Source organism: Leuciscus leuciscus (genome assembly GCF_965113295.1).
Source record: "Leuciscus leuciscus genome assembly, chromosome: 1".
NCBI classification, from domain to species: Eukaryota; Metazoa; Chordata; class Actinopteri; order Cypriniformes; family Leuciscidae; genus Leuciscus; species Leuciscus leuciscus.
In genome coordinates, this window is record NC_138725.1 from 35,450,044 (window position 1) to 35,476,265 (window position 26,222).

At 42.9% G+C, this 26,222-nt stretch overlaps 1 protein-coding gene and 1 long non-coding RNA gene across 4 annotated transcripts; one reads left to right on the forward strand and one right to left on the reverse strand.

The window, feature by feature from the left end:
* Positions 1-12,092: 12,092 nt before the first annotated feature.
* On the reverse strand, positions 12,093-14,466 carry LOC309495179 (zona pellucida sperm-binding protein 3-like). 2 transcript variants are annotated; one of them, XM_082164797.1, is made up of 8 exons: positions 13,912-14,466; positions 13,283-13,401; positions 13,102-13,205; positions 12,843-13,020; positions 12,593-12,710; positions 12,428-12,510; positions 12,260-12,351; positions 12,093-12,190 (listed from the first exon to the last, which is right to left on the reverse strand). In XM_082164797.1, the coding sequence occupies exons 1-8, from the start codon at positions 14,446-14,448 to the stop codon at positions 12,123-12,125; spliced, it is 1,299 nt and encodes a 432-aa protein (XP_082020923.1). In that variant the 5' UTR covers positions 14,449-14,466; the 3' UTR covers positions 12,093-12,122. The 2 variants fall into 2 exon arrangements, with proteins under 2 accessions (XP_082020923.1, XP_082020924.1); XM_082164798.1 differs by having other exon boundaries at positions 12,096-12,190; positions 12,260-12,322; positions 12,420-12,510.
* Positions 14,467-17,844: 3,378 nt separating this feature from the next.
* On the forward strand, positions 17,845-21,365 carry LOC309495367. 2 transcript variants are annotated; one of them, XR_014204637.1, is made up of 7 exons: positions 17,845-17,881; positions 19,744-19,862; positions 19,987-20,284; positions 20,385-20,445; positions 20,612-20,705; positions 20,796-20,914; positions 21,022-21,365. It is a non-coding gene; the product is annotated as an uncharacterized lncRNA (long non-coding RNA). The 2 variants fall into 2 exon arrangements; XR_014204636.1 differs by having other exon boundaries at positions 20,612-20,914.
* The last annotated feature ends 4,857 nt before the right edge of the window (positions 21,366-26,222 follow it).

The following is a 26,222-nucleotide window of genomic DNA, read 5'->3' on the forward strand; positions in this document are numbered from 1 at the left end:
TAGTTTGAATACAATTTTAGTACATTCAAATAATTATATTATTTTATGTTTTCATTTATGTTTTAAACAGGGAGCACATTAAAAATTATGTCTGCTGCAAGAGAAGCATATCTTGGGAAAAGTGATGTGATGAATCTTGATAACATTTTGTTTGCAGTCATACCTTTCACATATTTAATGGGTTATTATATAATTTTAATGTGTTTATTCTCATGTTCTAGCTATAAGAGGAGGAAAATAGAGGGAACACATTTTTATTGCAATGCAAAAAAAATCCAATATTCAGCATCCCTGTCATTATCATAGGTCATTATTAATGTTGTGATGCAATAGCGCCTCACAGTGTTCACTCCATTATTACAATACAACATATAGCCTACACATTATACATGAGAGATTTCCCTCTCTCTCTCTCTCTCTTTTTTTTTAAAACAAACATTACTAGAAAATAAGTACAACATCATTTGACAATAACAAGAAACTTATGTTTCTCTTAGGACTATATGGTCACTGTATTAATCCCAGTACCTCTTATACAGTCACTACCAGGCACTCTCCCAAATCTTGACAGTCTCTCATTACTCACTGTGTGAAATTGATCATTTCTCACTGGTAAAATCTTGCCATTCACAGAAGCTGAAGAACTTGCTCTGGCATTAATGTCCACATTGTTTTCCTGCTCTGAATTCTGCTCTAAAGCTTGTGAATCAACAGGTAAGTCTTCAACAGCTTCAGTTTGAGTCGAATGTTACGTTGAGGAGTAGGCTATTTTATGGAGGTATTTTTGGTGCAAAACTACTGAACGCCTGTGACAGTGGAATTTGTAGTTGTAGAGAATAGCCACACATGTGTATCAGTAAATTTTAAGTCACAGAGAGAAATGTTTTAAGAGTTGCAAACTTGTAGACTTTTTTTTATCTTCCACAAACACAACACAACAGTTACACCTTCTCAAATTCTTCATTGCAGGTGCACAAATCCTATTCTACAAATCACAAATTAAGAAACTCATACGCTCACATGTTTGCTACAGTTGCTGCAGTGAATATGGTGCAAAACGTCTCCGGTTACTTTCGTAACCTCGGTTCCCTGAAAGGCAGGAACGAGACATTACGGATGTCGTATATGGGAACTCCTCCCCTACTCCACTTCTGCTGAAATCTTATGGCTAACGCCAGCTGACAGCTGGCCAATTGACGCAAATATGCAAATACTGACAAGCCTGCTGGCAGTATAAATGCAGGTGCCGCGTCAATTTCGTCAGAATCAAAACGAAACACTTGAATCGAACAGCGAACACGGCGGCGAGCGTAATGTCTCGTTCCTGCCTTTCAGGGAACCGAGGTTACGAAAGTAACCGGAGACGTTCCCTTTCAAGGCGGAACTTCGACATTACGGATGTCGTATATGGGAACTGTATAGAATCCCGCCGTGGAAGATGTAAACATGCCACTGACTGACAGAACCCACGACCAAACTCCGCCCCCCCGGAATACACGCGCCTGATAGGCTGAAGCTGGCCAATAGCGAGCTTCTCATCCTGATAGGCCGAGTTGAACCAATCATCCGCCTTTCCAAACCCTGCGCGAATTTGCATATACCAAGCAGTATAACCGGGGGAAGGTTGCACTGAAACAGTCAGGGCAACAACAGTAGAGAACAAGCCAACGCATAGCGGTGACAGTGCACTAAGCATACACATTCATACAACAGAACAACTCATGAGCTAACGCGCAGAGTAGATAACTGTTATTGTGCAGGGGGACTTAACTCACCGAAAGTACTTGAGACGCTACAGAGGGTACATCCAACCTATAAAATCTGGCAAACGTGTTCTGAGACGACCAGCCAGCCGCAAGGCATAAATCCTGAATAGACATACCCTTAGTCCAGGCCCACGAAGAGGCAACCGCCCTCGTTGAATGGGCTCTGATGTTAAGAGGGCATTCCTGCCCTAGGCTATCATAAGCCAACACGATAGCGTCCACGATCCAGTGAGCGAGCCTCTGCTTCGAGACCCCCCGTCCCCTGTTACACCCGCCAAAGCACACGAACAGCTGGTCCGATTGTCTAAAAGCGGCCGAGCGATTAATGTACTCCCGCAGCGCTCTGACTGGGCAAACAGAACTTTGAGCGTCAGAATCCCGCGAGTCTGACGGCTCAGTAGATAAGGCAGGCAAGGTAACAATCTGCGCCCTAAAGGGAGTATTGAGCGACTTAGGGACATAGCCTAGTCTCGGTCTGAGAGTAACACTACAGTCTCCCGGTCCAAAACGAATGCAGTCGACGCTTACCGAGAATGCATGCAGATCCCCGACCCGCTTCGCGGACGCGAGAGCGAGAAGTAGAGCTGTCTTAATGGAAAGCTCTTTTATAGCGATCGAAGCTAGGGGCTCAAATGGTGGAAGAGACAAAGCCTTCAAAACCAGAGCCAAGTCCCACGGCGGCACCGACGGCGGTCGCGCCGGGCATAACCTCCTAGCTCCCCTGAGGAAGCCGATCACTGACGCGTGTCTACCGATAGACTGTCCATCGACCAGGGAATGAAACGCGGCGATGGCGGCCACGTAAACCTTCAGAGTGGACGGCAAACTCCCGTTATCCATCCTGTATTGAAGGAAGCGCAGAACATCCGACACGGAACAGCTCCCCGGGTCGATGTCGATATCCCTGCACCATTTAGAGAAAACTCCCCATTTCAAGGCATACAAACGTCTGGTAGACGGGGCTCGCGCCTCTGCAATGGTGTTTAGAGCTCGCGAATGCAGCGCGTCTTGCCCGCTCAGCGACCCTGTAGCGGCCACACATGGAGGTTCCACAACGCGGGGTTGGGATGCCAGATCGTGCCGCTCGCCTGAGATAACAGATCCCTCCTGAGAGGAATCTCCCAAGGCTGCCCCACCAGCAGCTCCCTGATGTCTGCTAACCACGGCTGGTTCGGCCAGTTGGGAGCTACGAGGATCACAGACGCTTTCTCCTCCCTGATTTTGCACAAAACTGTGGGCAGAGTTTTCACCGGAGGAAAGGCATAGAGTCTGGCTTTCGGCCAGCGCGAAGACAGCACGTCTCCCCCAGCGGGGAGCGAGTTAGCGAGAAGAACGCCTGACAGTGCGTGTTCTCTTCCGTGGCAAAGAGGTCTATTTCCGCTCTGCCGAAACGGTTCCAGATCAGCTGAACCGTCCCTGGGTGAAGCCTCCACTCTCCTTGGGGAATCCCGTTCCTCCACAGCATATGCGCCGCGGTTCAGAACACCGGGGATGTGCGCTGCTCTCACGGAGAGAAAGTGTCGGTCCGCCCATAGCAGGAGGGACTCCGCCTGCTTGAAAAGGGCTCTGGAATGAACACCTCCCTGACGATTTATGTATGAAACCACGGATGTGTTGTCGGTCCGAATCAGCACATGCCGTTGTAACAACAGGGGTTTGAAGGCTTCGAGGGCTAGGGAGACCGCCTTTAGCTCCAGGCGGTTTATGTGCCATCCCCTCTCCGGCTCCGACCACCGACCCGAAGCGGGCTCGCCCAAGCAGACCGCTCCCCAACCTGAGGTCGACGCATCCGTCAAAACCTCTGTGCGTCGTGTCACGACACCCAAGGGGACTCCTGAGCTGAATAACCCCGGGTTTCTCCATGGCGCCAGAGCACGAATGCAGCTGTGGGTAACCATGATGCGCTTGTGGCCGGAGGACCACGCTCCCGGGGGAACTCGAGCTTTTAGCCAGAGTTGAAGCGGTCTCATATGCAGCAGACCCAGGTGACACACTGAGGAAGCCGCCGCCATCCGTCCCAATAGTCTCTGAAAAACCTTCAGCGGGACGGGCTCGCCTGGCCTGAAGAGACCCAGAGATGATCTTAGAGCCTCTACCCACTCCGTGGAGAGACGGGCTCGCATCTTTACCGAGTCCAAACACACCCCCAGAAATGTAGCGGTCTGACTCGGAGTGAACACACTTTTCTGAACGTTTACCCGCATTCCCAGCGTTTTCAAGTGGCAAAGCAGAGCTTCCACATGGCCGATTAACGTCTCTTTCGAGTGGGCGAGAATCAGCCAGTCGTCCAGGTAGTTCAGGATGCGCATTCCGCTCGATCTGAGGGGGGAAAGCGCCGCGTCTACACATTTCGAGAACGTGCGGGTGGCCAGGGCCAGTCCGAACGGGAGCACTGAGTATTGGTACGCCGCGTCCTCGAACGCGAATCTCAGGAAACGTCTGTGACGCTTCACTATCTGGATATGAAAGTACGCGTCCTTTAAGTCCACTGAAGCGAACCAGTCCCCGGGGCGAACTTGCGTCAGGATCTGTTTCAAAGTCGTCATTTTGAAAGCTCGCTTGTGCAGCGCTCTGTTCACGGGTCTCAGGTCCAGGATTGGGCGGAGACCTCCGCCTTTCTTCGGCACTACGAAGTAGCGACTGTAGAAGCCGTTTTCCCGTTCGCTCGGGGGGACCGGTTCTATCGCTCCCTTCTCTAGCAAGCTGCAAACTTCCTGCCTCAGAATGTGAGCGTTTTGGGGCAAAGTTAATGACGGGATCACGCCGCGGAAGCGGGGTGGTCTGCGTTTGAACTGAAGTGTATACCCGTGGCGAATTATGTTTAACACCCACGGCGAAATGCCCGGAATAGCTTCCCACGCGGCTAAAAAATGACTCAGTGGTCGCGGTTCTAAACCTGACACACTGAGGAAGCCGCCGCCATCCGTCCCAATAGTCTCTGAAAAACCTTCAGCGGGACGGGCTCGCCTGGCCTGAAGAGACCCAGAGATGATCTTAGAGCCTCTACCCGCTCCGTGGAGAGACGGGCTCGCATCTTTACCGAGTCCAAACACACCCCCAGAAATGTAGCGGTCTGACTCGGAGTGAACACACTTTTCTGAACGTTTACCCGCATTCCCAGCGTTTTCAAGTGGCAAAGCAGAGCTTCCACATGGCCGATTAACGTCTCTTTCGAGTGGGCGAGAATCAGCCAGTCGTCCAGGTAGTTCAGGATGCGCATTCCGCTCGATCTGAGGGGGGAAAGCGCCGCGTCTACACATTTCGAGAACGTGCGGGTGGCCAGGGCCAGTCCGAACGGGAGCACTGAGTATTGGTACGCCGCGTCCTCGAACGCGAATCTCAGGAAACGTCTGTGACGCTTCACTATCTGGATATGAAAGTACGCGTCCTTTAAGTCCACTGAAGCGAACCAGTCCCCGGGGCGAACTTGCGTCAGGATCTGTTTCAAAGTCGTCATTTTGAAAGCTCGCTTGTGCAGCGCTCTGTTCACGGGTCTCAGGTCCAGGATTGGGCGGAGACCTCCGCCTTTCTTCGGCACTACGAAGTAGCGACTGTAGAAGCCGTTTTCCCGTTCGCTCGGGGGGACCGGTTCTATCGCTCCCTTCTCTAGCAAGCTGCAAACTTCCTGCCTCAGAATGTGAGCGTTTTGGGGCAAAGTTAATGACGGGATCACGCCGCGGAAGCGGGGTGGTCTGCGTTTGAACTGAAGTGTATACCCGTGGCGAATTATGTTTAACACCCACGGCGAAATGCCCGGAATAGCTTCCCACGCGGCTAAAAAATTACTCAGTGGTCGCGGTTCTAAACCTGCGGTCATCGCCGCTGAGGTCGCTGGCGCTGCCGGAGGATTGTGAGTGGGGGGGGACACCTCGCGCCCACGAGGTGGGTTTATAACTATGAACCGTGATTCTGCGCTGCTTGAGGGCAGGGCGAATGACACAGTGTGGGGTGCAAGAGGGAGAAAAGGCTCTTTTTGTGAAGAGATAATTTGCTTTATTGAACATTCTTTTGTTTGAACACAAGCAACAACATTCACACAAACTGAACACGCGTCGCTCAGACTCGAACACTGAGGGACTGTGTGCGTTAGAGCACGACGCTTGGGGGGAGGACCTCCCTGGTGCTCTCTCTCCCTCTTGCCCGGATCGTCAGGACGACTGCTTTGAAGCCGCCGCGTTCGTCGCTGGCTTCCCCCTTTCTCTGCGCGGGCTGTTCCTTCGGGCTGCCCCCCTCTTCCCTGCGCCTTGCCACTGGCCGGTTCGACCGCCGCGGTGATCCGGATCGGTGCGGGGGGTTGATGGCTGCCTGGCAGGAGCCTGAGGACGGCGCGAGGCCGACGAAGAGCGGGAGCGAGGCTGAGGCGGCGGTGCGCGGCGAGGGATGACGTGACTCATCGCCTTCGCTTTCTTCTGCGTCTCGGAGTAGCGCTCCGTGACTTTATCCACCGCGTCCCAGAACAAGCCGGTCGAGGTGATTGGCGCGTTGAGTAGCGTCTTCCTATCGGCGTCCTTTACATCCGATAGGGTGAGCCAGAGGTGCCTGTGAAGGACCACCAGATAGCCCATCGAGCGGCCGACAGCCTGAGCCGCGCGCTTGGTAGCCACGAGCGCGAGGTCCGTCGCTGAACGCAGGTCTCGGATAACGCCAGCATCTGCCGAGGCGGCGCCATCCATGGACTTAAGCAGCTTTGCTTGCATGACTTGTAAGATAGCCATAGCGTGAAGCGCGGATACCGCCTCCCCTGCTGCCCCGTAGGCCTTGTCCGCCTGGTGGGCCGTGAACCTACAGGGTTTGGACGGCAAAGTGCGGTCCGAGCCCAGGGCAGGTGTCGAGTTCGGGCACAGGTGCGCAGCGACTGTTTCTTCGACGGGGGGCATGTGCAGGTATCCGTGAGCCTCTGCATCGTCCACAGGGGCGAACATGGCCTGCGTAGAAGCGAGGGTGCGCGCCGACTGGGGTGCAGCTCAAGACTTCACAACCTGGTCATGTACGTCAGGAAAGAACGGGGTTCCCCTTTTTGAAGCGGCCTGCCGGCGGCTCGACTGGAGGAACCACGTGTCGAGCTTACTCTTGGACGGCTCGTCCGGAGCGTTCCATGAGAGGTCGAGCTCGTCGACGGCCATGGATAGGATCCTAAGGAGCTCGTCCTGGAGGTCCATCGGATTTTCCTGCTCCGACTGGGTGTGCTCGGATCCCCAGTCCTTCTCGGACGCTGACAGGGACATCGAGTCGCCCTCTTCGTTGGCTCCGAAGGAAACAAAGTCAGCGACCTCGAGAGGGGGGCGAAAGGTGGCGTCAGGGAAGCTCACTGCTTCCCGTTCCCTGTCCCTTCGGTTGGGGGGGCTCACCAGCGGCTCTGTGGCGGCGGTGGGCCCGATCCCCGCTGCTGCGCGAGCCTCGTCCCGTCTGGCTTTGAGAGCTCGCATCGGCAGGTCCGCGCAGTTCTCGCACGACATGCCGTCCGATAGGGCTGCCTCGGCGTGAGCCAGTCCCATACACGCGACGCAGAACAGGTGCGTGTCCGGAGGCACAATGGGGCCTGAGCACAAGTTGCACGTGGTCGCCATCGGATGCTGAAGACAGTAATCCACGTATCTTCCTTGCACCTTCAACGACAGCGAATCAAAAGTAGGTTGATAGGTTGATTAGGTTGTTTAGGTTGATATCTCAGTTAGCACACGATTTGAGCGTGAAGAGAGAGATTCTGACGAAATTGACGCGGCACCTGCATTTATACTGCCAGCAGGCTTGTCAGTATTTGCATATTTGCGTCAATTGGCCAGCTGTCAGCTGGCGTTAGCCATAAGATTTCAGCAGAAGTGGAGTAGGGGAGGAGTTCCCATATACGACATCCGTAATGTCGAAGTTCCGCCTTGAAAGGGAACGCATTTACACACCCGCATCAAGAAATGTGAAGTCACGGAGAAATTTTGCTCATCTGCAAATCAGTATGTGAATTCATCCAATGAGAGTTGCACACTTGTAGAATATTTTCTCATAAATGTCTTGTATATTTTTCTAGCACAAACACAAGTACATAACCACAGCTGCTTGAATCTGCTGCGACGAATCTCAAACACTGTTTTTCGCTTTCAAGTGACAAGTTTCGCGCGCTCTCCCTTTTGCACCAAGTGCACCGTGAAATGTGGGGCAAAAGTGAGTTGTGCATCTGTAGAGGCAGTGGGCGGAGCCTACATGAATATTCATGAGTTTCCCGGGCATGCGCGTGGAACTGCTCATTCTAGTTCACGCTCCTCGTTTCTCAGCAGGTTTAATGGATTATTTAAAAAAAGGTAAATATAGTTTCAGCGCGAACTTAAACTACAATTGTGTATCATTTCATAAAGTTCATAATGTTTTTATTAGTTTGCACATTTTGTGCATTCGTTAATGACTAAATGATTGCTGGCATTCACTTCGTGTAGGCCTATATAAAGCACAGCAAACTTCAACTCGTTCATTTCGTTGTGCTTTTCCTCTGTACATTGCAATGCTTTAAACTGTCTTTTGTTATCATTTGTTGAATGTCACTGCAATAAAAATTTTTTTTTTTTTAAATAACATTCCACTTTTACCGTAAAACCAAAAAATTCCAGAACACCTGAATGATTACAGCAACACTTATTTCCAACAGAAGAGCAGAATATTCCTAAATACATGAACCATTACCATTTAATTTATTTATTGCTAAGCTCTTCTGATACCTTACCTTATGAAGCGTGTCCAACCATATCCGTATCCAAATAAACATTTTGCACCCTATACTGATGTTTCTCGTTGTCATGTTCTTTCTTTGACCTTATGTGTTGCTCTGTGTGCCTGGATGATACACAATGATGACCATTGATACAAATGCATGATCTACTTCTGACTTGAACTCTTGAAAATGAAACCTTTGAACTTTGTTGGATCAATGTTAAAACATGACATTCTGGTATTTAAGATTTGCATGACAAAAGTTTGGAATCACTATGATTTAAGAAATGTTATACTTTTATAGCAGGCAAGGTCAATTTCCACACTTCATTAAGCAGCACAACCATTTTCAACTGTGATAATAATCAGAAATGTTTCTTGAGCAGCAAATCAGTATTAGAATGATTTCTGAAGGGTCATGTGACAGAGCTGAATCCTGGAAATGGTGCCATGGACGAGACCCTCCATCTCTCCACCTGCTCTTATGAGACCCTCCATCACTCCACCTGCCCTTACGAGACCCTCCATCACTCCACCTGCTCTTATGAGACCCTCCATCACTCCACCTGCCCTTATGAGACCCTCCATCACTCCACCTGCTCTTATGAGACCCTCCATCTCTCCACCTGCTCTTATGAGACCCTCCATCACTCCACCTGCCCTTACGAGACCCTCCATCACTCCACCTGCTCTTATGAGACCCTCCATCACTCCACCTGCCCTTATGAGACCCTCCATCACTCCACCCGCTCTTATGAGACCCTCCATCACTCCACCTGCCCTTATTGCCTCAGATTGTGAAGCACAACACATCACGCAACAACCTCAGGCACGAAGGAACGGCTCACCTCTGGCGGTCAGCTGATTAATCAGAATAAAGCTGCAGAATGGGAACCGCTGTGTTGAGATGGCAGAAGGATGTGGGGTTCAGCGCCTGTAGCCTACATAGTTTGAATATAGCTTTATTTCATGTGTTGACTTGTATATGCATTTGTTTATTGTGTGATGGTGACTTTCATTCATTCTTTTACTAATTTATTAATATTTCTCATTGTTGTCAGTAAATAAAATAAAATAATTTAATTAATTAATGCTTTAATTAATTGTTTGAATGAAAATGTAAATATGTTCACTATATACACATCTAGAGTGTATTCATGCATAGCTATGTCATATGACATACATTACATTTTGTTTGTTTTATTGAATTATATCATTTTCAGTAAAAAGTAATATAATTAAGTATTGGTCAGCATTTATCGTTGTTATTATTGTATGTTTTGGGGTGGGATAGCAATGCAATTCATTCTGGGGTAATATCAATTTTTTATATTACTGATACTTACATTTTTCGAGTATAAAATCAACAGTTTTCTCCAAAGGCGAATCTTCGCACAGCTGCCCTTTGTGCAGACATTACAAACGCTGAGGAAAACCGTTCTAGGTAGGGCTGTAGAGTTACTGATGTTATGAGGTATGTCATGGGTTCGCATATATACATAATATGAGATTTTATACACAGGAAAAAAGAACCTACAAGGTTGAATATCTTTATATATATTTTCTTAAATAATTCATTATAATACATTTAAAAAATGATTTTTTTGTTATTTATAGGTCTAGGCCTGAGGGATGAAACGAGTTAAATTCAACAAGAAAAAGAGGAAAACATAAAGGAGATTTAAGCTACTTTTGCTTGTGGATGAAAATGTTTGGATATAAAATAAAGAAATTAACAACATATTCAAGAGATGACCATTTTTGGATTTCGTAATAAAAATAAATAATATCGTTAAGAATAAAACGGTGGGTCACATTAGTAGGGTTAAATATAAGAACTTAAATTAAACCTAAATGTATTCACAAAATAAATGGGCAGCAGTTTCTTCAAAAAGACCACAAAATGAGCAAGTTTAATCAATATCAAGATATTTACAGACAGATTAATTAAACATGTTAACACTTGTTAACGCTTGTGATAACGCGTCGTAGGTCACATGATAACGTCATGGCAGATGTCCGGTTCGCATTCATACTTAACGAGATCAGGCTATAAAGTACCTATTCTTTCAGCGCTTTCGAAGTAAGTACTTATTGAAATGAAGTACCTACTCATTGAATATGCGGTTTCGAACGCAGCCCTTGTCTTGCTGTGTCTCAATTCGCCTACTTATACTACACCCTAACAGTATGTACTGTTTTTGTGAAGACTCTCTTCTTGACCATCGGTCGCGCACATCAGCCATGTTTTGTAGTTTTCTGAACACTTTTAACTCGTGTTTGTAGTTCTGAACTGAATCCTCCTCCAAAGCGCAATGGGTTGTGGGCAATATTAGCCGTTATAGTGAGCACGGATCCACACTTCGAAAATCGACCAGAAATAGTAGACCATCTGGGGACTTCTGGCATACTCTTTTCAACATACTATGTTTTGGGACACACTTATTTTAATCTCACATACTGTTTAGGATGGATAGTATGGACATTGAGACACAGGGTCAGTCTCTCTTATTTGATAAAAGGGCTGTATCCAAAATCGCATACTTCCCTACTATATAGTTGGCGAAAAACAGTATATGACAAAAGAAGTATGTTCGAATTTACAGAACTCATAAAAGAGTAGGCAAAAAGCACCCAGATGATGTACTACTTCCGGCTAGATTCGAAAGTGTTCATACGATGGACACTTTACTATCCCATGAGGCCTCAGGAGAGGATTTGTGAATGGCAGTGAAGCGACAACTGATGCTGGAAGGTCACATGACAATGATAACATGGTGAATGTAGTATATATGGATTTCATTCATACTACACAACATACTTTTTAGAGGTTGTGAAATAATTACTAATTCAAAATAAATACCTACTCAATAGAGTATGTGATTTCGGATGCAGCCATTGAGCGGACATTTACATGACACCATTTTCAACTAAAAACAGACAACTTTTTATGCATTTTGGCCACTTATTTTCATCACCACAGAGTTTTGGAGGCCTAAAAACGCAAACATTTAAAAATGGGTTTCAAAGTGCAAGTTTAGCAAACGAGAACAGCCTGGAAAGTCACTAGAAGATTTTACATTATCTTCATTCATTCACAATTTTACAAACAAGCTTGTCCATGACAGAAACTTACTGTAATCTAAAAAGAACCTGAGTTCAAATGATAGACTAGAGATTCATAAATACAGATCCCAGAGAGAGAGGGTGTGTTTAGTTTTGTATGACCTCTAGGGCTTAGTGATCAAACGTCAGATAAAGTTTATTATAAACTATTAAGCATCACAATATTCATATACAAACTGTGAGAGCACAGGAATACAATAGGGAGACCAACTCCATTACATCAGCAGTGCTTCGTGGTACAAGGTGTTCCCGCAGAGCAGTTTTGGAATCATTTGCTTGCCAAATTCTTAAGAATCATGGATATGTTTTTCATTAGGAAATTCTGCTGTTAAACGAAAAACATGTAATGTAAACTGATGGCTTCAAAAGGATATACCAATTAACCTTGGAGCTTACAGTAGCTGCATTTAAAATGCTCAATTTAAGATTACCCATTTATACAGAATTTTATAAACTTCTGGAACCCTATGGTTGTATGGTATTTGATGCAAAATGACAAGTCAGAAACAAGCAAGGATTGGTTTGTCAGTTTTATTAAGAACCTCTCTTTTGCCCTTGAACCATTACAGGACCAAGTGAGGCCTTGCCTTCCCACTGAATGCCTAGAGAGAAGAGAGCCAAGTTAGAGCACTTGAATAAAAGCAACATTAGAAAGAGCAAACGCTACCAACCTCCATAGGGAGAAGCAGCAAATTCACCATCAGGACCACATGTTGAGTCACAGCAACCACAAACTTGGTCATTTCCATCAGCAGCAGACCACCTGCAAAAAGACAAAGACATGAAACCTACAACATCAGAAAAGTCGACTTAAATAAACCCCCAAAAAACCCATGTACCCATTGGCAAAGGAACAGGATTTGCGCTGAGCGTCACTGGGTGCAGAAGCAATAGTTGCCTTCAGAATACACGTTATGTAGATCTGCAAGGCATGACAAACAAGTCACAAGACCAAAGCAGATGGAGGATAAGTCAAATTAACGCATGATATTCATAGTACATACAGAAGGACTGTTGCCCTCCCGGAACATAAATGCCTCCAGCTGGAACTGGAGCTTGTCAACCTGAGACCGAGGCATGAAGCGGGAGCTGGAAGCTGTAGTTTTGGCATCCACAAAGCACCTGACGACAAAGCAATCACAGAGTAACTCATGAATGTCAACTGTAGAGCATCAAGCAACTTGACCTTACCCATGACTGTGGTTACAAAAAGCAACTTAAACAGTCCTACCGCATCAAGGGCCATGACCTTACCCATGATTCTCAATGAAGGAAAATCTTGGAAGGGAGTTCACATCAGGTACTTGAGTGGCCACACAGCGGTCCACAAACACACGCAGAGGCACATGATTGTACTGCTTCACAGATGCCTCGATGTTAATAACACCACCCAGGAAATAGGTGTATGAAGGCCTCTGATAGGACCAATCATCTATACAAAAAACACTTTAGGCACAGCCACAATTGCAAGGGTAAAGGTTTATTTTATTGAAAAAAAAAAACCTGTACCAACCCATCATGATCTTCAGGGAGAAGAGCAAGACTTCTTCACCAGCCTTGGTTGAGGCATAAGGGAACCATGTTGGCCTCAAGGCATCACTGCTTACATTTTGGAGCCTGCGGTTCATGAAAGTACCCATTAAATGGTCTCCCAGTTTCACGAGAAAGTGCAGAAAGTCACAGAGATCACTTACCTTTGATAATGGCATTGTACACCAACAATTGCACCATCAGACCGGGTAATCGGAGTACCCGCAAGCGCCTCAGGGGTGTAGGTAAGAGAGAAGGTGTAGACAAGTTCATCCTCATTCATCTGGAAAAAGATTGTGGTTACCAAGAGGGTCATCCCAGAGACTCAACATATACCAAGACTCTCATATTGCCATGAATGGGAGAAGGTGTACTGTGCAATATGGATGAATTCCTGAAGAGCAAATCACCAATTAGTCAAGTCTTCACATCACTACAGCTGCCCTCAGAAGCTCCAGTGTTGCCAGAGATAGTCAATGTTTTGGAGACATGCGCATTGGCTGTTCCTGGGTAAAAACTAGCTTTAACACTATTAAGGCACAAGATTTGTTCTGGTTTCTTAAGCTCCTTTCATACCGTTTGTGGGATAGTTTACATCAGATGTTGGTTTGAAGGGTTATTTAAAAGGCAAGTAGCTTGAAAATTCAGGATTTTTCCTCCATTTAAATAAATAGAACTTGGTCTTAGCTGCCCTGGAATTGTAAATGACAACCAAGTTAACCGACTTTCCTTGAAAGATTTTGGCTTTCTTCTATCACACCAAAATAACCCATTAAGATTCATGAGTTCTTACCATCAGCACGCTGTTGCAGTCCTGTAATTCATCCTCAAAGATGAGCACTCTAGACTCAGGATCCTGACCAACAACAGGACATCCACCTAAAGACAGACCAGTTGGCTGGATCAACTGACCATTGCTGAAAAGGTCTTGCTGGACCTCTACAAGAACCCGGTTCTCGCCGCATTGAACCGCTACGCTGCCGGGAGTCACGGGTTGCCTCATCGGGAAGTTCTCCACCAACTCACTCTGCACCTCAGGAACAGTGGGATACCTCCAATCCAAAGGCTTCACTGGACCCTGCAACAGCTGCTTCTCTTGAAGGCCAAAAGGCTCCTGTGCAAGGCTTTTGAAGTTGGGACCCAAAGGACTCTGAAACTGAGAAGCCACTTGCAAAGGGTTCCAGAGCCCTAGAGGAGAAAGGGCAGGACTTCTGGAAGCTGGATCTGATTTTGGCCCCATGCTTCTTGGACTATGACTGTACCTTAAACTTCCCCAGACATCATGCAGCTCAAATGCAACAATCACTAAGACAACTATCAGGAACCCCATCCTAAAAAAAACTTTGACTCAAACACCACAACACATACCAGTAATTGGCTTTGCCTGTTGTATACCTTTGAATTAAGGTGGCTCCACCCCTTTTACCTTAATTGATTACCTTTGATTCTCCTCTGGACCTGTAGAATTTATGCATTAGCCAATGAGAGCGTGCTATAATGTCACTAGCCAAAAAAGGCTTGAGGTTTTAATCTAAAGTCTTTTTGCAATTAGGAAACTGACAGTTTATCCATGTTAGAAACTTTGGCTGCGTTCGAAACCACATACTTCCCTACTATATAGTAGGGGAAAAAGAGTAGGCGAGCGAAAAAGTATGTACGAATCCTCTGTATTCATAAAAGAGTAGGCGAGAATTACCTGGGTGACGTACTAATTATCGCGAAATTCGGACGTACGTATACTTACAGTGCGTTCGAATATGCCTACTTTCCTACTATATAGTAGGCGAAAACAGTACGTGAAAGAAAAATTATGTTCGAAACATCAGTATTCATAAAAGAGTAGGCGAGAAGTTCCCGGATGATCTACTGCTTCCGGCCAGATTTTCGAGTGATGGATACTTTTCTATCCCAGGAGGCCACGCGAGAGCTACGTTTTTGTCAAACATCGCAAATGCTGTGCTTTCAAATGTGAGTAAACACGGTTCCTTGTGTTAAAATTGCATGTGTTGAACTAATGTAGAGTAAACTATTGAATTAATAATATTAATATTATTATTATTATTATTATTAATTGTTAAAGGTGTAAAGACGTTACACAGTATAGTATAGTTGTGATGTTGCTGTAAAAACACATTTTATTATGTATAGCTAACAGGGGAGCTCCAGTAAGGACACGTAAGTTACGTCTCTAAAGTGGATTTACATAAACCATATACATCTTAAAGACGCTTATTTTAAATGTCTATTTACATCTGGCAGGAAAATCTTCAATAAGTATTGCAGAAGAGCACATCACAACATGAAATAGACATCTGAGTGATGTATGTGTGCTATTATGTAGAACAAATCTATAAAGTAACTAAACATAAGTTATCTATTTTATTTGTCCATTAGTACTGTTGATAAATTGAAGAACATTTATGTTGGATAAAAAGTTAAAACAACCTCAACATGTAAATGTAGTGTTGAGCTCATAAATCACAGAAGTAATGTGAATCTCATCTGGATGTTACAGGGTCAGATGAACAGATGTGTGTTTATCCGGTGGAGAGTGGCTCATGAAGCTGAATGCTGCCATCAAACACTGCATGAAAAGTGGGATTTTCGACAGTTACCGGCGCTGTAGATTGTCGTGGAAGTTCAGGTTTACGACTGCAAACGGCAATTTACAGGCAACACTGCAAACTGTCGGAAATTGTCGGAAATTGACGTGGGACTTGCTTGCCCCGTGACCCCCCTCCCTCTAATGCTTTAACATGTAAATGAGACTGCTGTGAGCTTTACAAATGCAAATGAGGGTAGCAGGGGGAGTTTTATCCCAGGTGACTCAAAGGTATTAACTTAATTCTAAAAAAAATACAATATTTATTTATAACGCAAAATTAAAAACAGCCAAGGCTGACCAAAGTGCTGTACAGGGCAATAGATAAAATGCAGGGCAGAAACAGGACAATTAAAAAAAAAAAAAATAGTTGTGTCAAGGGGTATTAAAAGTTTTCAAGGATGTTTTGAAGATGGAAATTGAGGGAGCTAGTCTGATATAGAGGGGTAGACTGTTCCAAAGTTTTGGGCCTGCAGTCGCAAAAGTGCAGTCGCCTCGTTTTTTAAGTCTGGATCTGGGCACGATAAGAAGACAGTGATCACTGGATCTCAAAGTACGAGATGGAGTGTACGGGCAGAGGAGTTTGGTCAGATATTGGGGGGCCGGTTTGTTAAGAGCTTTATACACAAATAGTAAAATTTTAAAATCAATCCTGAATGTGACAGGTAGCCAGTGGAGTTTGAATAAAATAGGGGTGATCGACTTGCGTGTCCCGGTGAGAAGTCTAGCCGCTGCCTTTTGAACTAGCTGTAGACGAGAGAGAGAGGCCTGAGATAGCCCAAAATAAAGTGAGTTACAATAGTCTAAGGCCATCCTTAAAAATATTCTTGTTTGCCGTAACCCGACCGACCCTGTCAATTAAGTAGCCTACCGACCCAATTATTTATTTTTTCCCCCTTTTAGGCCGACCGACTTGCCGGCTGAAACTTGTGTTAAGACCGACCGCTTTTTTGTAACTCTTCAAACAACTAATATAAATGCAATAAAATAATATTAGTTATTAAGTATTGTGAATATAAATTCCGTAGGCCTGCATATAAACATAAGCTATAGCAGTGTGATTTTTATTTCAAAATAAGAGATTTTTGTTTAACGGTAACACCAGTGACACAACTCCAGGGGACCACTACTTTCATTATAAATTTTATAATATGTATTCTGCATTTTTTTTTATATATATCATTTACATAATATATTTGATAGTTATGTATACATTATTGTATTTTAAATGGTGTAAAAATCTGGTATTGTCCTCAAAATAAAGCATTTTCCCTCTGTACATGACTGTGGGGACGAGCACTTCTGTGGTGCTTGAAATTCTATATAATTCATAAAAATCAAATATTGCCACATTGATGGCTCAAGAGGGTGTAATTGTTCAAATAACATATTGTTTTATTTTAAAATGTAAAGAAATTGTAACCCTAAAGTGTTTTTTAAGTGTAATATTTCTGTAAAGGCTAGGGACAGAAAAATGGACATTTTCATTTTCACCCTCTTACATTTTAGCTTAAATTGATATATTTAATGAAAGTAGCTAGATTAGTTACTATGTGTCATTAGCAATAGCCAATGTTATGTAAAAAAGACACAAAACCATTTATTTCAACAATTAATTTCAATCAGGCTTTGCCACAAAGGTAAAATGTGCATTCCATGCAAACAGCATCACAATCTCTTAGAGCCCAACCACTGTGCATAATACAAAACGAACAGAAGATTGTATTTGACTCATGCTGCATACACATACGCAATGACAAGAATTATGCCTACTGTACATATAGAGTTACAACTACGATTAGAGTTGTTTACATAAAATGTACCTCGTTTCTATTTTGCATTAAAAATGTTTGTGGCCCCTTTAAGAAATCCCTCTCTTCTCGCGATACTATTCACTTTTGCTGGACGCGTGCGCGCGACCAGAGAACGGCAGCCATTATTCATTGTTCAGGAGAGTTCCATGACGGTGCGTGCATCGATCGGATTCTGTGTTATACGTTCTTCTTTCTTGGTAAATATTACTCCAATATCTTTAATATGCACAAATAAGTTGTGAAGCGAAGTTAAAAGAACATTTGATGTGTACATTTTTGCTTATAGATTTATTTGCAGCGCATGTGTGACGAGTGAACCTCGTGGTGATCGGACGGTAAAGGATTGGGTATGTACGTTTCATGGTTTATGGGGGAAATTACTGATGGCATGTTTATATGATAAATCTGTTAATGAGTTGAATCTATATTCTGTGATTATACAGTATAACTTTATGGTTAAATGCATATTTCTGGTTCCGCATGGCATGATTAAACGTGGGTTGTGGCTTTGTTAAAGTGCTTTTATTTCTCTTGTAACTTAGGCCTAAGTTACCTCAGCCACTGCAGTATTCCAGTTTGTGTTATCGTATTTAATTGTAGCCTAACATATTTTGGTTTGGAGAAATCAATTTAAATCTGACCAGTTGCAGTGTATTACACTGCATTTCAGTTTGAATTGAGTTAAGTATTCTGTGGATTTGGGCATTGATCCACTGGTTAAGCTTTTTGTGACATTTGATTGTCATCTTCAAATTTACTGTAAACTGTTTCTACAATTTCTTTTTTTTTTTTTTTTTTTTTAACTAGTGAAATCTATTTTTTTTTCTTGTGAAATCTCTTCGACCAAGGCAAACTTTTTTCTTAATCAGACTTTTATCTGTTTAATTGTGCTTCCATTGACCGCTGTCACTTATTTTAAACAGCAGTCAGAATAAAACCCCAATTTCAAAAAGCATAGTTTGCTTCCGGTGTGTATTTCTGCAATTTCACCCGGTTGCATTTTTTGTCCTTTGTTTAATTTTACTGTGACTTTATGTTGTTATTAATTTTACTGTGACTTATGTTGTTCTTATACTACAGGGCCGTTGAATGCTTGAATCTGATTGGTTGACGAACGTTCTAAGGTGTGCATTATTTTCAGGGAAACGCACGGCTAAAGTAGTTCCAGGCAGGTCTTGACCGCATTACCGTTCCATATCACTTCGCGTAGTCAACTGTAATAACGGAAAATAGGATACAATTCATAACAAGAAAAAGCATTTCGCCCCGTGCGCTTGATCTGCAATTTTCAATGTCTAGCTTCACAATCAATAGAAACATGCAGTTTAATTTGAATAAATAAACTATAAAGTCCTATCTAATCAATAGAAAATTAAACTGAATATAGGCTAAATAAATGGATAGTCCTGCAGCACGGATTTTTATTGCAGATAATTTAACAAATAAATAATTATTGATAGGCCTACTTGTTAAAAGGGCTTTGGGTTTCATTTATTTGGCTAGTCTGTCATCTGTCAATAATAGAAAGAAAAAAAGAATGAACGAATTCATTAAAACGAATTGAATTAATTAATACATAATAATATTGACGCACATGCTTTTCTGTCTCATTATTGCAACATCTCTCTCTAATAACTGCATTAATAACTGCATAAAGCCGGGAACACACTTTAAGGCCGGTTATGAATGTAATTTGATACTTATATGACTGATCATGCCCAAACGCGTGTTCAGCGCGTTCAGTCTGTGTTCAAAGTCGGTGTTTAAAATCTGCTGCAGTCGATGAAAACAGTCAGAGAATGTGTCAGCTAGTCGTGTGTCCCAGCATTAGTCTGCTATCAGCGGCTCAAACCTCCGTTACTAACTCTGAAATGACGTTTTGGAATTAGCAACGGAGGCATGGGATTAGATGCGTAAGAAATTAGTCCTACATACAAGAGCGTTTTAATGACAAAAACTTTACAAACGTCTTGAAATACATAATCTGAACAATGTTTCGAGGTGTGGTAACTGTAGTATAAGCGGAATAATTGACTTCAGGCCGTTGAATTATTAGAAAAATAATGCACACCCGAGGTGTAACGGCCACTCCGCTTCGCGTCGTGACCGCATTACCACCTCGGGTGTGCATTATTTTTCTAATAATTCAACGGCCTGTCGTCAATTATTCCTTACTTATTAATATTACTCTCAATTAATTGTTTTCCAGCTGCCTTTAAGACATATTACACGACAGTGCGCAGGAGCTTCAGGTACAAACAACCAGATCTTGCATTGCAGGCGGAAGCTGTGGTGAATTCAGCTCGGAGTCGAGCGAGAAGAAAGACGGTAAGATTTATTAGATTAGATTCGTTTTTGGTCAATGTGACTATTTTTCAGGTGCATTAATAGATGTGTGTTGTCCATACGCAGTGCATTGCGCAGTATTGATTGTCTTTATTGGTTTTAACAGCTGCTAAAAGCGAGACAGAGTGTGCTAGCTGAGTATGAGGTGGGCCTTCGGAAGTGTGCTACCATAGACCTGATGTCTGATGAGGAAGACTGCATCGTCGGCGGGGTGTCTGGATGGATTGTGCGACCTCCGTCCTGTCGCAGCCAGGAGCTCACCGAGCTCTGTGCCACGCTGCAGTCGAGATTAGAGGCGACTCCAAAGTACAGGGCAACGCACCACAGACGTCTGCAAAATGGACCGAATTCAGACAGAATGCCGCTAGTTACCTGCAGCTGTATTTTGTCAGGCCTTGTGAAATGTAAGAATATTCTGTTTTTCATGATTTCATCAAAGCAAGAGGTCATGGGAGTGATGGCTATTATTTGTTTAATAATTGTAAATAATCCTGTAATTTACAGGAAGCAGTATGCCATCTTCACAACTCTGAGACAAATTGTGGGAGCTACGAACTGGATCAAGGTAAAAAAAATAAATAAAAGAATCTTACATTCTTTTATTTTTTTACTTTCATAAAAACTTACAAACATTTTAAAGGTAAGATTCAAAGAATATGCTTTCATTCTCTTGTATAAGAAAATAGATCCGTTATAGTTTACGATCTTAATCATACATTTTGTTTCCACAGAGTAACCTCGCCTCATAACGAGGGCGTAACCTCACATTTACTCAGAGCTATGTCTGCAAGTCCAGATTTTCATGACGCTGATCATGACGACATTGTAAGTAACTTTTACTATTTTCTCCTTGTTTCATTTTACTGTGACTTGCGTTGTTTTTATTCATATCACTCTCATTTAATTGTTTTCCAGCTGCCTGTAAGACGTACTACGAGACAGTACGCAGGAGCTTCAGGTACAAACATCCAGATCTGGCGTTGCAGGCCGAAGCTGTGAAGAGTTCAGCTCGGAGTCGAGCGAGAAGAAAGAGGGTACGATTTTTAGTCAATGTGACTATTTTTCACGTGCATTAATAGATGTTTTGTGTCCATACACAGTGCATCACAGTACTGATTGTCTGTATTGGTTGTTTTTACAGCTGCTAGAAGCGAGACGGTGTGCTAGGTGAGGATGACGTGGGCATTTGGAAGTGCGCCACCATAGATCTGATGTCCGATGAAGTTCAACCACCAGCCAGGAGCTCACAGAGCTCTGTGCTACGCTGCAGTCGAGATTAGAGGCGACTCCTAAATACAGGGCAACGCACCACAGACGTTTTCAAAGTGGATCGAATTCAGAGAGAACGCCGCTAGTCACCTACAGCTCCGAAGATGAAAACAGACACTGAGCTTCCAATTTGTTGTGTGTGCAGATGATCTATGCTTTGTACATAGGTGTATATTGTTTTGTGTCTGTGCTAATAAAGCTCTTTCTTTGAATAAACAGCATGTCCCTGGCAAATTTTCCTTTCCTTTATAAATTCATGTCCTTGATGGTAATAATAGTGTAGTGCAGGGGTCGGGAACCTTTTTTGACCAAAGAGCCATTTTTTCATTTTTGGATAATGCATTTTTCCAAAAGAGCCACAGTAGAAAAAAATTTATATATATATATATATATATATATATATATAAATTAAAGACGTGCTTTTTTCAATAAAAAATTCAACAGTAGTAGGCTAATTATTAGGTCCATAGACAACTAAAAACAAACAAATATTCAGCAAACAATAAATTAGTTGCAATATGGAATTAATTGTGCAGGGCTTTCACTGTGAGGTTGAGTTACCAAGTGATGAGCATAAATCCTCTTATGTGTGCGTGTGTGAGAGAGAGAGAGTGAATGCACAGAGTACATCTGCTGTGTTTACGTGAATACTCGACTTGCCATTTTGAAATATTTCTGTTTATTTGGCCGCTTAGGCGCGCAACCGAAGACAAAGGCTACTTGTCCGTGTTGCGCTCGGAGCGCGCGCACAGCGTCCTGTCAGTAGAATTCAGTTCTCTTTCGCGACTTATCACGCTTTTAATATTTATTTTCAATATAAAGCACATCCTGTTATTTTCTTTCTCATTCATTCATGTTTTGTTATTAATAACTTTAAACAGAATCGTCAACTGAAATTGCGCGGATTATCAAAAAATACGACACATTTATAGGACATAAAGGGTCTCTGCGCAAATGTCTCTTTGCACAGCAAAGCCCCCGTTTCAATAAAAGGATATATTAAAGTTTATAAAGCCTACTTTTACATTTTCGCTGCTGTTCTAGAATGGTTTTCGCCAGCTTGAATCCAGTGCAGGAGCTGTAGGTTACCACAGAACACTCCCGAACAGCACTGAACACGCACTTTTGCCGGTACAACTTGAATATTATTATTATCATAAACTTTTAATTAACTTAAGTAGGCTGGACTACAACAAGGGAATTGTAATTGGCTGCTTTTTCTGCAGAGAGCCGATCTCTGTTGATGTGTTTTAATTGTTTCATCGATGGTTTGTTGGTAAAGGGTGAGAGACCTCGCGAGCCACATGATTTTTGCCAAAGAGCCAGATGTGGCTCGCGAGCCATAGGTTCCCGACCACTAGTCCATAGGTTAACAATGACATGAATATACCACAGAATAGCATATTATGAATATAAAAAAATAATTTATATATTATTTATATGAATATTATAATTTTTTGAATTTTTAATGAGCGAGGGTGGCCAATAGTAACAGATCTGCCAACCAATCACGAGTGATTTTTCTTGTTTAAACCACGTGGGTTCAACCAATAGTGAGTGAGGAAATTCAAGCCTTTCTCTGGCGGGAGCTGCTATTCATATGGTAATTAGAGCCATTCACACCTCCGGCGCGAGCGCTCTGCATACGTCATGGTTCGTTTCCGACAATATTCGGCACAGACGAACGCGACGTTCACAGGCTGTAAATTGTCGTTAACTGCCGAAAATTAGGGAGATTTACGGCCGTTTACGGGGTCGGAAATCCCAATTTTCATGCAGTGAAAGGCTTTGAGTGAGTATACTACAGAAGTGAATAACAACAACTATTTAAATATTAAGTTGTAGTTTATTTTAATTATTGTAATTTTAAACAGAGCTATTACAGCACTTTTCTGATTCTTGATTTCTGTGCATTTGCTGCACAGCTTTTGTGGTAGAGCAGGACCTGCAAGGAAAGGTGATGGCGGCGTTTGTGAAAAAAAGCGTTTTTGTCTTCTAAATAATAATGAAATCAAATGACATTGTGCTGTTAAAATGACTGCAGTTATGTATGTGCATTTTTGTAGGATCTGAAATGTCAGCAGACCGGTGTGAGCACTGAGGATGAAGAGCACAGACTGTGACACTGAAATCTAGAGTAAAATGAGCTCTGCCATCACAATATTTTTTTTTTTAAACATTAAAATAGAAAACAGTTGATAAAAATATTTCACAATATTACTGTTTTTCAGATAAATGTAGTCTTGGTACCTTAGAGGTACCTTACCTTAGAACCTTACTAATACCATACTTTTGAACAGTGTATTATTATATCAAAACCAGCACAAGCACACCTTGCAATCAAAACATTAAAAATAATATAGTTACATTATTTTGCCAGTATGTTTGTAAATATCTTTTTTTAGAACATCAAATTTGTGGCTTATTATATTCCGTAAAATAATGTTAAGTGTTTTTTGTTTCTCATTTACAGTAACCTAGTTGTATCAAATGTAATTTATCCACTTTTGTCCATACAATTTTGTTTAATCCAAATTGTACGTATATGTATTAAAGCAACACATTCATGCTTGAGTTTGGTCTTAAATGATTTGGCTTATTTAAACGAACAAGAATTTAAGAACAATCACACCAGGATATATTATATATCTTTTAAAAAGTGTTAGCCCACAGATACATTTATGAGGGTTTATTTAATTTATTGCAATCAACAAATGATAACAATTAGTAAAAGCCACAGTTTTAAAGCTTCGCAAGGTGCAATTTATGTTGTATACTGGCCTACACGAAGTGAATGCCAGCAATCATTCAGTCAGTGACGAATTAATAAAAACATTATGAGTTTAACAAAACGATACACAATTGTAGTTTAAGTTCGCGCTGAAACTATATTTACCTTTTTTTAAATAATCCATTAAACCTGCTGAGAAACGAGGAGCGTGAACTAGAATGAGCAGTTCCACGCGCATGCCCGGGAAACTCATGAATATTCATGTAGGCTCCGCCCACTGCCTCTACAGATGCACAACTCACTTTTGCCCCACATTTCACGGTGCACTTGGTGCAAAAGGGAGAGCGCGCGAAACTTGTCACTTGAAAGCGAAAAACAGTGTTTGAGATTCGTCGCAGCAGATTCAAGCAGCTGTAGTTATGTACTTGTGTTTGTGCTAGAAAAATATACAAGACATTTATGAGAAAATATTCTACAAGTGTGCAACTCTCATTGGATGAATTCACATACTGATTTGCAGATGAGCAAAACTTCTCCGTGACTTCACATTTCTTGATGCAGGTGTGTAAATGTGTTTTGCACCATATTCACTCCAGCAACTGTAGCAAACATGTGAGCGTATGAGTTTCTTAATTTGTGATTTGTAGAATAGGATTTGTGCACCTGCAATGAAGAATTTGAGAAGGTGTAACTGTTGTGTTTGTGGAAGATAAAAAAAAGTCTACAAGTTTGCAACTCTTAAAACATTTCTCTCTGTGACTTAAAATTTACTGATACACATGTGTGGCTATTCTCTACAACTACAAATTCCACTGTCACAGGCGTTCAGTAGTTTTGCACCAAAAATACCTCCATACTATTTGTGTATGTGTCTCTCCGTGACGTAACACATACCAAAGGACACACTATCTTTTTTATTTTAAGCAAAGTCCCTGTTCCTTCTAGATGTGACTGCATGTCTAGTGTTTAAACAATCTAAGACCTGTTGTTCAAGTTTATCAAGAATCATTGCAGGTTGCCATTTGCTATCCTGTCTAATCCTCACTCTTTCACCTTTCTTCATTTCAGGTAGCTCTCATTTCAAAATGGGGTGTGTTTTTCCCCCCAAAACTACTTCAGCGGAAATCCCGCCATTCTAAAGATTTTATTGGTCATGTCAATCACAGTACTGATTGTCTACACTAAACACTGATCCCTAAACCTACCCCTCATTGTAACCTTAACCAATGAAATTAGCTGCAGGGCTGGATCTCCGCTTAACTGGTTTGCACCCAGTGGTATTATTCTTTTTTTATATATATATAGAAAGATAAAAAATACAGGAGATTAATTCTCAACAAGAACGTTTGTACATGTATGAAATAAATAATGTTAAACTGGTTTGTAAACTGTAAACACTCAGTGTGGCTGGAAGTCAGTAGGTTTGTCTTTTTTCTGTTCTTGTTTCTCTGTCCTTCAGTGATTCTGCTTATCAGTGATCATCAGTGTCTCAATTCACTCACTTCTTTTCATTGACTATATTAGTGAGCTAATGTAGGGAATAGTGAATGAGGGTATAGGGTGTGATTGTGAAAACAGCCTCTGAGTGTCGATTTTGAGCACGGTTAATTTACAGTATATTCCTGTAGGCTATTTTCTCGAAAATGACTAATATTACCCAGAATGCATTGTTTCTACGGTAGATCACTGTTTTAATGGAAAATGGTATGATACTGTCAGAATTTGACCTTTTTTTACAGCAAGGGTTAATATTGCACATACACAGCAAAATCCCCAGTGTTAAATCAACACTGCTCAGAGCAAATATGGTCCCACTCTACAGAGGGCGTTTTTCCACTGGGTTCGTTTGCTGCGGTCCGAACCCGAGTGCGCTAGTTCCCGGCGCCCCCCGCAGCGTTGGTCTGGTTTCACACTCAATTAGTTGTATCAAACCCAGGTGCGTTTGCAGTGATCTTACGTCATCGCAAACGCACACGGAAAACGCATGGAGAATACAACTCGACTGAGCATAGCTGTAATTTGTCTGTTTTTTTGGTGCTATTATGCACAACATAGTGAGAGACAACTACGTTTATGTTCATTACATGGTGTAATTCAGCACATATCCAGGGGACGCCGTGTTTCTGCTGCTCGCAGAAGATTTTTCACTGATGCGACAGTGATACGCATGCGCGGGATAGTATACTTCCTGAACAAGCACGCACCCGAGTCCGTGTTGCTTGCACATTAACGCGAACCGCGCCACGGTTCGGGAGCAACCGAGCTCAGACCACCTCCTCCAGGTAGTCTCGGGTTCGGTACTCTAGTGCGCACCCGGGTCCGATGACAGCGTTCACATTAGC

Bases quoted from the DNA above. Each gene is read 5' to 3' on its own strand.
- LOC309495179 (XM_082164797.1), bottom strand. From the start codon at position 14,448: ATGGGGTTCCTGATAGTTGTCTTAGTGATTGTTGCATTTGAGCTGCAT. The intron at 13,021-13,101 runs GTTGGTACAGGT...TTTTTTGTATAG, and splicing joins CTCCCTGAAGATCATGATGG to ATGATTGGTCCTATCAGAGG. The intron at 12,711-12,842 runs GTAAGGTCATGG...CTTTGTCGTCAG, and splicing joins TCCTTCATTGAGAATCATGG to GTGCTTTGTGGATGCCAAAA.